Source organism: Lissotriton vulgaris, unplaced genomic scaffold (genome assembly GCF_964263255.1).
Source record: "Lissotriton vulgaris unplaced genomic scaffold, aLisVul1.2 SCAFFOLD_1747, whole genome shotgun sequence".
Lineage (NCBI taxonomy): Eukaryota > Metazoa > Chordata > Amphibia > Caudata > Salamandridae > Lissotriton > Lissotriton vulgaris.
The window spans coordinates 145096-159039 of record NW_028241884.1 but is presented as its reverse complement, the minus strand read 5'-3'; the positions used below and the strand labels follow the sequence as shown (position 1 = coordinate 159039).

The following is a 13944-nucleotide window of genomic DNA, read 5'->3' as shown; positions in this document are numbered from 1 at the left end:
CCTTTTGAAGGAATAAAACCCCTAAGAACTCTAACACCACGGACTCTGTCTTCTTTCTCCGATCTGAGTTATTATTGATTAAGTACTTACCTGCATAGAAATTAAGAGAGTAAATTAATTATTTACGTCATTTTGGCGCCCGAACAGGGACCCCTCCCCCACCTCACACGCCGGTTGGTGCCTTGCAAACTGTGTCCCCTGCCATCAGTTAGATGGAACCTACGCGTACCGGCAGGATTTCCTGCATCTCCCTCTGACCCACGGAGGTGACGAAGACTGCGATCAGTACCCAGACGAGGCGGTGAGGAGTGCGGAGGATCCCGACCAGAGCCTAGCCGAAAGAAGCAAGGTCCGAGGTGTCAAGAGGCCCACCCAGGTTTCCGAAGTTTTCCGAAGTTTTCCGAAGTATCGAGTCGAGTCCAGTCGAGTTTTCCGAGGCCTTCTGTTTCCGTGCTTCCCGGTGAGTACCGTTGCTGGGACGTATCTAGACGGGTTTGGGTACACAAGTCCGGTCTGCACTGTTTTTAGGCAGTGTATCTGTACTGTTTAGCAGTATATCCGATGATTCAAGTTCTTGCACTGTTCTCAGCAGTGTATCTGTGCTGTTTAGCAGTACATCTGATATAGGGGGTAGTCGTATGTGTCTCAAATGTCTTTTCATGTGATTAATGTTGTGGTATGAATGTGACCGTTTTTATGTGCATTATTGTGTTTCTTGTAAACTAGCTGTATCCAGTATTAAGTAGTAAGGATTGAGCATTCAGTATTAAGTAAGCAAAATGCCGTTTTTTAACAAGTTAAAGCAGATAGGAACTAGGAAAGGGATACTGGAGGAAGAAATTCCTATCCCCCCTAGGGACACTCCAGGTAACTTTATGTATCATAAACATGGCATAGATGCCATATTGTATCTAGACTGATGGTCCGACTATACATAACATCTAGACGAAAGACACAGATGGCCCGCTACTGGAACATGGGATGCCGAGTGCATCATGAAGGTAGAAGAAGCATTATGGAAAAAGAAAGCTAGACAATCTCAGAAAGACGCCATAGAATTTTGGCGTAAGGAATCACATAAGCGTGCTGAGAAAGCACTCCGTAGAGAAGACATACTTAAGGAGTCAGAAAAAGCTCAGGAAAACGAATTAGTTACTGAGGGGATCCGAGTAAAAACAGAACAAATAGACCGTGCCCGAAACAATCTCGTAAATGGTATGTATCTCGCGGCCGAGGGTACACCTGAGGCCCTATCAGCAATACCGAAGAACTTACCGCCACCATTAGTTCCAACTAAAGTAATGCATAAGACTACTAAAGACATATTCCTAAATTCTTATCTAGAGGATGTAGCACCGGCTTACACCAATCTGCCTGTTCGTGCCTTGTCTACTGACGGGGACGGGGGTGGCACCCCACCCCCAGACCATGTTCCGCCGGTACCGCGGCAGACCTCCCCCGTTCCGCCAGCCCCACCACTTCCCGCACCCAAAATTGACCTACCGAAATCACTTCTACCTGACCCTACTAAAGGACAAATTCAAGTTCAGGTACAGACTCCGCGGAGAGATAATGCCCAAACCTCCGCCACAGGGGGTGCGGAAAGGGGTTTTCAAACACCGCCGTTAGCACACAGGTTACAGCTCGGGGATCTGCGGAACCCTTTTGTGTCCAAGTCACCTCGCCTTGACGCACTCAGAGAAAACATGTCAGTTTGCAGGTATGATCCAGTACCCGGAAAAGACGATCTAATGATATTGGCATCACTACGGTTAAGATCAGCTACTGATAGCTTGCTATGCTATGTAGGAATGAAGGACCGTCTAGATAGAATATATGAGTTTGTTCAGACAGGGAAAGACCCTGACAGCATTAAGGATGCCATGGAGAAACAGAAAGTTGATGTACAAGCACTGATACTACGATTTTTCATAAATTGTTTAATAAGAGAACGAGACAGGCCTGGAACAGATCAGAGTGAATTAGATGCACTGAACAAGTGGGGTCAAAATATAGCTGAAGGAAAACATGACAAGGGGTCTTGCATAGCCAGTATGTACAAGAAAATTAGAAAATCAGTGATAGAGGTACACCAGAAAGAGAAAGGAAAAGCTTCCTCCGAGGAGGAAGAAGAACTTGAAGAACCAGAAAGGACTACAGACACAATAGCATATGTAGGTAAGGGAACTTACCTTAGGAAGGGCCCCCGTCCAGAAAGCAAGAGAGTTTTTCTCTCTGCTTTAACCAATCCGAATTCTTCTGAACATCAGTTCCAGGAAACTGATAAAAGGCTTCGAGACCGAATGGGGTACCACGTACTCAATTCTATGGATGAACAAGAACTAGCCCGGTCCGCCATACTATGGGCCGAAAATCCAGACATGTATAATGATGATACATTAGCGCAGACATTCCTGAACCTTTCCCCGGAAGAGCAGAAATTGGCAGGTGTATACATGATTCAGCACCTCCTCATCAAGTACAGAAACAAACATTCCGATCCAGGTCCCTTACACGAAACATTAGAAGCATTGCTTATGGACAGATGGAGAGGTTTCAGTACCAAGTTAATACAAATAATTCTAGAACAACGACGTAAATATAACACTTTCGTAAGCTCTGAATATGTTCCCGCCCCGCCTCCAGAAAGGAAAATGTACCACATGCAATGTGGGAGTGGCATAGAAAGTCAGAACCCCTTACGAGAAGTACACCCAGTTATGGGTACAGATCATATCTTGAAACGTGTATATGTGCACACGCCACTGACTAAGTTAGAACTGTTAGAAATGAAGAAACTAGTCCCGTGTCATGATAAAGACCCTGCAGGTTTTCACAGAGAGCTTAAAGACATGTTACTTATGGGGGATTACACGTATGATGATATCATGAAAATGTTGAAGGTACTGTTGCCCACGGGCATCTTCGAGAAATTAAAGGAAAAAGAATGGGAGGTGGGGGACACAAAGATTGCATGGGCAGAAATAGAAGACGAAGAAAGAAAACGGGTCCCAGGGGTAGGCCTTGGGGATAAGACTAAAGCATTACCCGGTTTGATAGTACAGGTCCTGCCAAGATTATTGACAACTAGAAAGGAAGATTGGGACGCCATCTCGTCCTGTAAACAGAAACACGAAGAAGATACTAGTGACTTCTATTCAAGATTCGAGAAATGTTTCATTATTAATAGTGGCCTCAAACCAAGTAGTGAGTCATATCCGCATCTTTTTGTATCAAAGTTAGTTGAGAATTCCCTACCATTAGTTAAAAATCGTGTATACAAGGTTGAGAGTACTTGGCAGGCAAATACGCCATCCCAGATGTTACAGATGCTCCAATATCATCAGAACAGAATTAGAGAAGAACAAGATCAGGAACAGAAACGTATGAAAGACACAAAGATGAAAATGTTAGTAGCTCAGACGGTCCCAGCCGACGGTCAGAGAAAGGGTGGAACCCAGACAAGTCACACTACAGCTCCCGTTAAAGGGACATGTAATTACTGCAAACAGCCAGGTCATTACGTACATGAATGTCCAGTCCTGAAACATAACATAGCAACAGGTAAAACTAAAGAAAGACCGCATCCGCCTAGACATGACCATGGGCATCAACAGACCTCACAGAACGAACAGCCTATGCAGAATACGCAGCCTATGCATGCTCCATCACACGCAGCACAGACAGTAGCGGTACCACAGCCACAGCCCATTGCCGCGACTCAGCAGGTTTCACAACAGATGTACCAGTATGCCCAGTCTGCATATCCAGATTACCCCCGATATACATGAAACAGCCTAGAGAGGGAAGGTGGCTTGCCTCTTATTGAAATTCCTGTAGATCAAGAAGGTCCTTATGTACACAGTCAAGTATTGGGAAAAGATAGAAAGTTTTTAATTGACACAGGGGCAAGTCGCACCACAATCAGCCATGACGAAGTCCCAGGGGCACCCCTCTCAGGCTCACAGAATGTTTCCCTTGGTTTTTCAGGACAGCCCATTGTAAATGAAGTATCAGAACCAGTACCCCTGGCTGTGGGTCCATTATCACGTATTACAGACTTGTTACTTACGAAATCATGCCCAGAAAATCTGTTAGGAATCAAAACACTGAAGGCTCTAGGAGCTATAATATGCTGTTCCCCGGAGGGAGTTAGACTCTTTCTGCGGGATTTCAAAGGTCATTATGTTTTGCGAGAATTTGATGTCAGATTGAAAAATGTACCGGATTACTTATGGGCAAAAGGCCCAACAGATGTAGGTTGCATGCATATCACTCCATACCGTGTTACACTCAAGGCAGGTGTTGTTTTACCCAGAATCAGACAATACAAGTTACCACCCGATGCTGTAGTGGCTTTACTGAAAATCATTGAAGAGCTCATTGCCCAAGGAGTGGTCGTAGAGACCGACTCCAATGTCTGTAATTCGCCAATCATTCCGATTCTTAAACGTACTGACCCCAATGCACCGCCAGTATATCGGCTGGTGATTGATCTTCGAGAATTGAATAAATGCATTGTACCACAATACCCTGTGGTCCCCGATATCTCTTCCTTATTGACTGCTATTGATTATGAAGCGACGTTCTTTACTGTAATTGATCTCAAGAACGCTTTCTTTAGTGTACCTATTGACCCCGACAGCCAATATCTATTCGGATTCAGTTTAAATGGTCGAAGTTTCAAATTTTCCCGCGCACCTCAAGGATTCACAGAAAGCCCCAGCATCTATAGTCAAGCACTGAAAAGACAACTAGATTGTATTCAAATGCCAGTTAACACCGCTTTACTGCAATACGTCGATGATCTGCTGATCACCGCACGAAGTGAGCCCGAATGCGAACAGGCATCACTGACAGTTTTACATTTTCTGGCAGACAAGGGACACAAGGTGTCCCCTTCAAAGTTACAATTCTGTGTTCAGCAAGTTGTGTACTTGGGTCACTTGCTGTCCAAAGTGGGGAGACAGCTCACTCCCGATCGCATTCAGTTAATTGTAAATATGCCGCGACCCCAGACACAAAAAGAAGTGCGGGCCTTTATAGGCCTCACCTCGTACTGCAGACAATGGATTCCTCAATACGCATTTCTGGCTAAACCACTCATTCAGTTAACAACACAGGAGGCAGCGACTTCGACTGTCCTCCCTTGGACTCAGGAACACACACAAGCCTTTGAGGAATTAAAGAAAGCATTATGCCAAGCACCAGTTTTAGCGACACCATGTTACAGCAAACCGTTTACACTTTTTGTTACAGAACGTGATGGTACAGCGCTGTCTGTCCTCACTCAAGATCAAGCAGGTTCACATAAGCCTTGCGCTTATTTTTCAAGTACATTAGACTCAGTAGCCCAGGCACTCCCTGCGTGCTTGAAGTCAGTAGCAGCAACAGCGTTAGCAATAAGACAGAGTGATTCGATTGTTTTAGGCCATCAGTTAACAGTACAAGTTCCACATTCTGTAGAGGTTCTGTTAAACAGAACTCAGACTCAACACTTGACCATAGCACGACTGACAGGTTATGAATTAACGCTATTCCAGCCACACATAGAAATTAGACGCTGCAGCATACTGAACCCCGCGACATTGTTACCCTCAATAATGACAGATCCAGCCCCGCATGATTGTATAGAAATCATAAATGCAGTGACAAAGCCTAGACGAGATCTAACAGATGTTCCATTGACAAATCCAGACCTGACACTTTACGTGGACGGTTCATGCCTGAGAACAAGTACAGGAGAATTAGTGGCCGCGTACGCAGTGACCACTGAAACTGAAGTTAAAGAAACATACCGTATCGACACACTGTCCGCTCAAGCGGCAGAGCTTATTGCTCTGACTCGAGCCTGTATACTAGCCAAGAACAGAAATGTTAACATATATACTGATTCCCGTTATGCGTTCGGAGTTGTACACGACTTCGGCATGTTATGGCGAGAAAGAGGTTTCTTGACCTCCCATGGCGCCAAGATACAACATGGTCCCCTCATTCAAGCACTGTTAGAAGCAATACATCTGCCTTCAGGAATATCCGTCATGAAGTGCAAAGCACATACTAAAGTCACAGATTCTGTTTCCCAGGGTAACGACCTGGCAGACCAGACAGCAAAACATACAGCACTGACTCACACCCAGACTACTGATGTGACAAAGACAATAGTACCGACAAAGTGTATGGCAGTTAAGGATCCCGCTCTAGATGTTATCGATATTCAGACACATGCTACCGCAGAGGAAATAGAGAAATGGATTGAACTAGGAGGGATCCAGACAGAGCAAGGTTGGATGACGAAGGGAAAATCTACATGGTTTCTCCCCGACTCTATGGTTCAAGTCATGATAAATACAGCACATAGTCCAGCTCATCTAGGAGAAAAAGCGATGTTAGACAGTTTACAAAATCTTTGGAGTAATAAACACTTACGAGCAGCTGCAAAACAGAAAGTGCGTACTTGCATGATCTGTTGTCAGTTCAATCCAGGTAAAAGCGTCCCTGTAGAGCAAGGTGGATTTCATCCTCCCGATCACCCTTTTGAAGTTCTCCAAATGGATTATATCCAGATGAACAGTTGTCGAGGTTTTAAATATGTCCTTGTAGTTGTTTGTGCTCTGTCCCGTTGGACCGAAGCATACCCAGTCCCAGATTATACTGCTCCGACCACTGCCAGGCAGCTGGTTCGTGAATTCTTCCCACGATATGGTTTGCCCCGTGTCGTCTACTCAGATAACGGACAGCCATTCTCATCCGAGCTAATGAAGCAAGTTTCTTTACTGCTAGGATACCAGTGGAAATTCCATTGTGTCCGACATCCTGAAGCCGCAGGCCTTGTAGAAAGGCATAACCAGACACTAAAGATACGCCTTGCTAAGATATGTCAGGAGAAAGGGGTCGACTGGATAGTCGCCCTGCCCGTGGCACTGTTCTACATGAGAATGGTTGCCCACTCGAGATCAGGGCTATCCCCGTACGAAGTGGTTTTTGGCAGACCACCGAATATGTGGGGGACGCCCATTCCTAAAAAGATCACTGATGTTGATTGTAACATGTTGACAGATTACCTTGCCTCCTTGATGTCTGCACTCCAATCATGTCGTTCACAGGTTGCCGCAGCTTTCCCCGACAACACTGATGTAAAGCCTCACGACGTCCGTTCTGGGGACCTGGTATTGGTCCGAAACTTCGATAGGAAGAGTCCGCTGGAGCCCCGCTGGAAATCTCCGAAGACCGTCCTTCTCACCACGAGGACCGCCGTGAAGATCGAAGGGAGAAAGGGGTGGGTCCATACGAGTCATGTGAAGAAATTCCATAACCTGAAACCTGACCGAGACTCGTCCACCCCCACCAAAGACTGTATCGAGCCCAGTGACTCTAACCTTTCCGAACGAGAGAAAACTCCCCAAGAGGAGTATCGTATGAAGCTCCGATCTAGCAAGTCAGACAGTTTAATTGTTTAAGTCCTCCCCTAGGTGAATCGGTTAAATAGTTTCTGACATGTATCCCCTAGATCGAGATAGAGAGAGAGAGAGACAAATTAAGAAAAGTGCATATTGCAAATCACTTCGTAGTAACTGTATAGTGACACTATTAATCATGTTTATTCTGAGTATTTTAATTATTGTTGCCAGCATCCTCCTACCTATCTACTGGCCTATTTTCAGGCGTGAACAATCTGCTTACAATGTATCTGCTGAACATTCTTTTAGTGAGTTACCTCCACACGAACTCTCCTACAGACTTGCGCTGCGCAACAACACATTCATTAGTATGTTACACCATTCCCATCAGACTAACAATGCTACAGATTGCTGGATATGTGGCCGACTCCCTCCCTACCAGAATTACAAGGGAGCTCTGCCCCTTTTCCCGTACCCATTCACTCACAATGGCTCCTGTGGTGCATGGTTTAAAATAATTAACTCCTTAGATCCTGATATTGCCGTTTTCGGTGGGGGCTGGGTTTGGGGAAACCTGAACTTGGTCTTGCTCGACGTCTGTTACCCTGACAAGGAGGGCCTCCCCACTAGAATAGGAACTGATCTAGAAAATGAAGTATATGGATTAGGTAACTACACAATTAGCCTTATGATTCTTACTGTCGAATCCGAAGCCGCACCAGTTCTACCCGTTATGTCAGTATTACCAGTCACTGGTGAATTATGTATCAGAAAGAAAGGTTCAGTACACTTAGGTCATAGTAAATGCACTACTGTGGTCGAATTCAGTGATCATGGTAAATCATCCTTTAAAGCTATCAGTCATTCCTATTTTGTTTGTGGTCATACCGCGTACATACGCCTACCTCCAGATTGGGATGGTACCTGTTACATTGCATTCCTTCTGCCACCTGTTTTCCTGGCTCCCCCTGATTACCACAGAAATACAAATCTAGTAAAGAGTAGACTCAGAAGAGATATCCCACTTGTCGACTACACAGAAACGGCATGGGAACAGTACACCGATTTTAATAAAGGGTTCTTTTTCTTTTTAGGACCTGTTCAAAATAGTAAACTAATACGCAGATTAACTAGAACTCTTGAAGCAGTAGTTAATGAAACTACCTCCGCCTTAGGCAACTTAACAGAAGAGCAATCCGCTATGCGGGTTGTTGTCCTTCAGAATCGTCTTGTTATTGACGTCATCTTGGCAGATAGAGGTGGAGCTTGTAAGGTCATCGGGTCAAGTTGCTGTGTTTTCATCCCACAAAACGCACCATCTGTATATCAAGCTATTACACGTCTCCATAAAATTGCAAATCAGATACATCAGAATCCAGGCACCTGGACTTGGTCCGGTTGGTTCTGGACAACGTTAACCGCTTGGGGATGGAAGATCCTATCCTTCCTAGGCATTGGCCTAGTCCTAATATTCAGTTGCTGCCTGTGCCTACAGTGTGGGCCGGCGGTTTGTGGACTGTGTGCCACTTCTTGCATAGAACATTCTAGTTTCCTCTCGAACAGTCAAAGAAAGAAAGATGAGCAAATGATGCTGCAAGAACAAACTGATAGATTCATGAGGATCGAGATTTCATGAAGGGTCCGTAGGGAACAAGGAGGGAATGAGGAAATATAAATTTTATGGTCAAGTTGTGTTCCCTAGCGCGTACCCCACCGACTCCATGTACCAGCTTAAAGTGCATGTAACTTCCCTCCTGTGTCAGCTATGAAGACGCAAATACATTTGCGTCCAACGTTAACATGTCCTCTTTCAGATCCACCCTGAATGGATTGAATAGTCCGTTCCTAAGTATGCTATGCCAACGTCTTTTTGTAGTGTACCTTTCATGTTTTTCCTGCCTTGGCAAGGTAGGCCCTGAATCTCTGCCATCGAGCCACTTTTCTGGCTTCTGACTCTGACAGCCTCAGCCCAGGCTGCCTCTGTACCCGTGAACTCTGACTTACTTCCAGCGCGGCCCCTCGCGCTCAGCTCAGCCTGCTGCCTGCCAAGACTGACTATAACCTTCGAGTTATCTGTTCCGCTCCTCGAAAATACATTCCTGCCTACTAGCTTCAGTAAACATCTTCCTCGGCTGCAGGGCCAAAGGGCCGACCTGTCTCAGTGCAAGTAATTCATAGCTTCTGTTGCCATGCTTCCATGGAAGGCCCCGTGCCCCCACGCTTCTCATGCAGACACTCAGGCGCTTATACACGCATCCACAGTTAGTATAGAATAGCTTCTGCCCCAGAGACCTTTCCGTCCAGATAATATGGTTCCTAAACATCAGATATCAGATATGATAAAAGTACAAGTTGATCTGACATGCCAGACTTCTGTCTCTTTCCGTCAGTGTAAATGTCAAGTCTCCTGCACCCTCCAGCTTCACGTCATTTCACACGTCATGCAGCTGCGCGCGCATCCAAGTTTCCGATTTCTGCTGACATTACAACATTTCTGTTGGTGCCACCCCTTCTGTGACACCTACCTGTGACGTTTCTAGCACACACCTCCAGTTCATGCCTAGTCCACGCCTTCTGATTACGTACTAGTAACACGTGTATACTGTTATCTTGTCTTCTCTCAGCTGTTACGCCTCCTGCACTGTTTCCTATTACTTGAACTATGTATATAAGCTATGTATTGTCAATAAAAATTGCTCTATCCCTTCTGACACCCTTGTGGTGGTCAGAATCAGATATCCTGGTCATGACCATTCCTTTTGAAGGAATAAAACCCCTAAGAACTCTAACACCACGGACTCTGTCTTCTTTCTCCGATCTGAGTTATTATTGATTAAGTACTTACCTGCATAGAAATTAAGAGAGTAAATTAATTATTTACGTCAGCACCCCAAGCAGACCTGAAGTACTGGGTCTGGGTGCTGTCAGGAGTAATTACTGTCGATGTCACTGTCTCGGGGGGTTGGTTATTGCGGCTCCAGCCGCTGTTGGGTGGATCTCGCAGCCACTGCAGAGAGGCCCTCACAACCACAGCAGCCTATCACTCAGCAGCCTCTGGCAGACCCACGCTAGATCTCATGGCTGCTGTGGAGAGGGGAACAGCCCTCACCACTACAGCAGCCTCTCTCCGCTGTGGGGTGGCTTTCGCGGCTCCTGCCACTGCGGGGAGACCTTTGCGGCTCCTGCCACGGCCAGGCTGCTCCTGCCGCTACTGGATGTCTTTCGCAGCGCCTGCTGCTGCTGGACTGCTCATGCAGCTCCTGCAACTATGAGGTATCTTTCAGGGCTCCTGCAGCTGCCGGACTGCTCCCGCGGCTCTTGCCGCTGCTACGGTGGCTATCGTAGTTCTCGCCACCGCAGCAGAAAGGCCCTCGCAGCAGGCAGCCTCTGGCAGCCCATGCTCCACGCAGCAACAGGGAAACAAAAGCCACCAGCAGGAACCACACCGGCAGCCTCTCGCACCTCTCAGAGCTTACAGAGCATAAACAGGGCAACTTCCAACCTGACCCGTAGGTGATGCGTCATCTCAAGCACCAAGATGCCAGAGTGCACGAGTGAACAAAGCAACACTTATTTTTAATCAGAGAGGGGTTTGATGTACACAAACCCAGCCTCCATATCCTTTAGCATCATCGACATGCACAATTGAAGCCTCCTATCCACAGTAATCACCCACAACAAAGGCCATTTTTTGCTTCACTGAGAAGTTCAAGTCCCATGGCAGTGAGAACTCTCTTTCCTGGATTTAAAGTCCTATTCATCATCTGCCTGGAAGCTTCACGTACCTGAAGCAGCTCCTGAAACTTCTCGGGCCTCATGAGGATCCAACACTGAAAATGAAATGACACTTATTAATGTCAAGACTATCGCAGACAGTAATCCAAAAACAGTGACCGCTTTAATGTCATTTCATGAATTATTCTTAGGTCGCTGTAATGTGGGATCTTAAGTAGCCACCAAAATCTTAGTCAGAATGTACAGAAACGGTTTGTTTACGTGGCAGGGGTTATTATGGAGATATTGATTGTGATGGGCTAAGGGCTTTGTCAATTAATTGAATGTGATTGGGTGGGGGTTGAGCTCTTGAGTAGCCAAAACCCATTGGATAATCAAGATCCACCCTCCCATGAGTGAAGTCAAGGACATCAGCCATTGGAAAGATACCATATCAATGCCAGGATGCAGGAAATCACAGAGAAAGGCGCTCCTGACAACTGTGGAAGAGATGCTGGACATGCAGCTGAGTTACAACCAGATATAACAACCCATCAGCTAAAAGCAATCATCAAGGCTGAAGGAGATGACCAGCTGTGATATGATCACAAGTGGGCTGTGATTTCTACAACATGAAAAAGGTGGGGGCGGCATCCACTGAACATGTGGTTCCTTGTCTGGTTTAGCGATGTGTAACCTCTAGGTTTCTGATGGCTGAACCTCAGGTGACTCTACTATCATAACCTTTTGACCTGTGGCGGTCAGCTACTAAACAGCTAGGTTGCAGTTGCCGCACCCTATCAACAGCAAAGTCCCAGGAGAACTTTACTCACTACAGGCTTTCCAGAAGAGTTTGTAAGAGAACTGATGGTGACTGTTCCTGACTGACACATAATCCCAGGTGGTGAAGAGTGGAGACTGCTATTAGGAAGTACTGATGTGCACCGACAGCAAAATCCTCAGACTGCCGGAGTCTCCAGAGTGGTTTTCCTGTGCCCATTGCCCTAAATCCTTGAAGCAGACACCTGGGCCACTCTTTCAGGCTCCAGGTCCTCCTGACTACCTTTACGGGCAGCCGTAGGGCATGTAGTCAAGCACACCCACACAGGCAATCCAAACATCTCCAGGTGTGACCTAAGTGCCACCTCTTTTCAGAGATCATTGCCAAGCAGACAATCTACAGGCTTGGATGTACTCACAGCTACCCTCAAGAAATCTGAGACCCCCCCCGACTCAAAGGGAACCAGAGCCACTAGATAGTGACCCTCAGGTTGCCCGCTACAATGTCTTGGTGGAATGCATTAGGGATTACCTGCTCTGAGTTTACAACAGATGATGTCTGACGCTTGTCGTGCTGGCTTCAAGTGTCTCTCGGAGCCTCCACCTTCTGGCCATTGATGGTGACCCATTGCCTGTATTTCTTAGTGCTACTAGGCTTGGGCGCCTTTGGTACCATCTCTCCATCATCCAAGGACACTAGGGTGACTTCTACATTGTCTCACCACTAACTGGGAAACCAAAGCAAGAAAGTACTCACTGCCTTCGTGAGCCTAGCGGGACCAGAGCAGCAAAACTCGCCATCGAGCACCAGCACCAGCACCTGACGAGCGCAGGAGCGCAGCAGGTCACACCGCCACCAACCGCGCCGCCGCTCCGGGACTACATATCCCGGCAGCCTTTGCGGCGGCGCGTTGCCCTGACACAATCAAAGCGCCAGGAGGGGCCGATAAGACGCAGAGCCCTCGGTGGAGTGGGGGGAAACCAAAGCAAGAAAGTACTCACTGCCTTCGTGAGCCTAGCGGGACCAGAGCAGCAAAACTCACCATCGAGCACCAGCACCAGCACCTGACGAGCGCAGGAGTGCAGCAGGTCACACCACCACCAACCGCGCTGCCGCTCCGGGACTACATATCCCGGCAGCCTTTGCGGCGGCGCGTTGCCCTGACGCAATCAAAGCGCCAGGAGGGGCCAATAAGACGCAGAGCCCTCGGTGGAGCGGGGGGAAACCAAAGCAAGAAAGTACTCACTGCCTTCGTGAGCCTAGCGGGACCAGAGCAGCAAAACTCGCCATCGAGCACCAGCACCAGCACCTGACGAGCGCAGGAGCGCAGCAGGTCACACCGCCACCAACCGCGCCGCCGCTCCGGGACTACATATCCCGGCAGCCTTTGCGGCGGCGCGTTGCCCTGACGCAATCAAAGCGCCAGGAGGGGCCGACAAGACGCAGAGCCCTCGGTGGAGCGGGGGGAAACCAAAGCAAGAAAGTACTCACTGCCTTCGTGAGCCTAGCGGGACCAGAGCAGCAACACTCGCCATCGAGCACCAGCACCAGCACCTGACGAGCGCAGGAGCGCAGCAGGTCACACCGCCACCAACGGCGCCGCCGCTCCGGGACTACATATCCCGGCAGCCTTTGCGGCGGTGCGTTGCCCTGACGCAATCAAAGCGCCAGGAGGGGCCGATAATACGCAGAGCCCTAGGTGGAGCGGGGGGGAAACCAAAGCAAGAAAGTACTCACTGCCTTCGTGAGCCTAGCGGTACCAGAGCAGCAAAACTCGCCATCGAGCACCAGCACCAGCACCTGACGAGCGCAGGGGCGCAGCAGTTCACACCGCCACCAACCGCGCCGCCGCTCCGGGACTACATATCCCGGCAGTCTTTGCGGCGGCAAGTTGCCCTGACGCAATCAAAGCGCCAGGAGGGGCTGATAAGACGCAGAGCCCCCAGCGAAGGGCGGGCCCTCTACGGCCCTCAAAGGACAGAAGAAGCCGGGCCGCGCCACCCCTCTTTCGGCACACACATCATTGGCCAGTATGAGGAAGGGTTTGAA

At 47.9% G+C, this 13944-nt stretch overlaps 1 protein-coding gene across 1 annotated transcript in view; it reads right to left on the bottom strand.

Moving 5' to 3' along the window:
- Positions 1-13944, bottom strand: part of LOC147669868 (NACHT, LRR and PYD domains-containing protein 3-like) — a 316105-nt gene that overhangs the window by 249715 nt on the left and 52446 nt on the right. The window contains exon 2 of the mRNA XM_086948188.1: positions 11186-11230. Coding sequence (XP_086804314.1) covers positions 11186-11230 — 45 coding nt within the window. The remainder of the gene's footprint in view (positions 1-11185; positions 11231-13944) is intronic.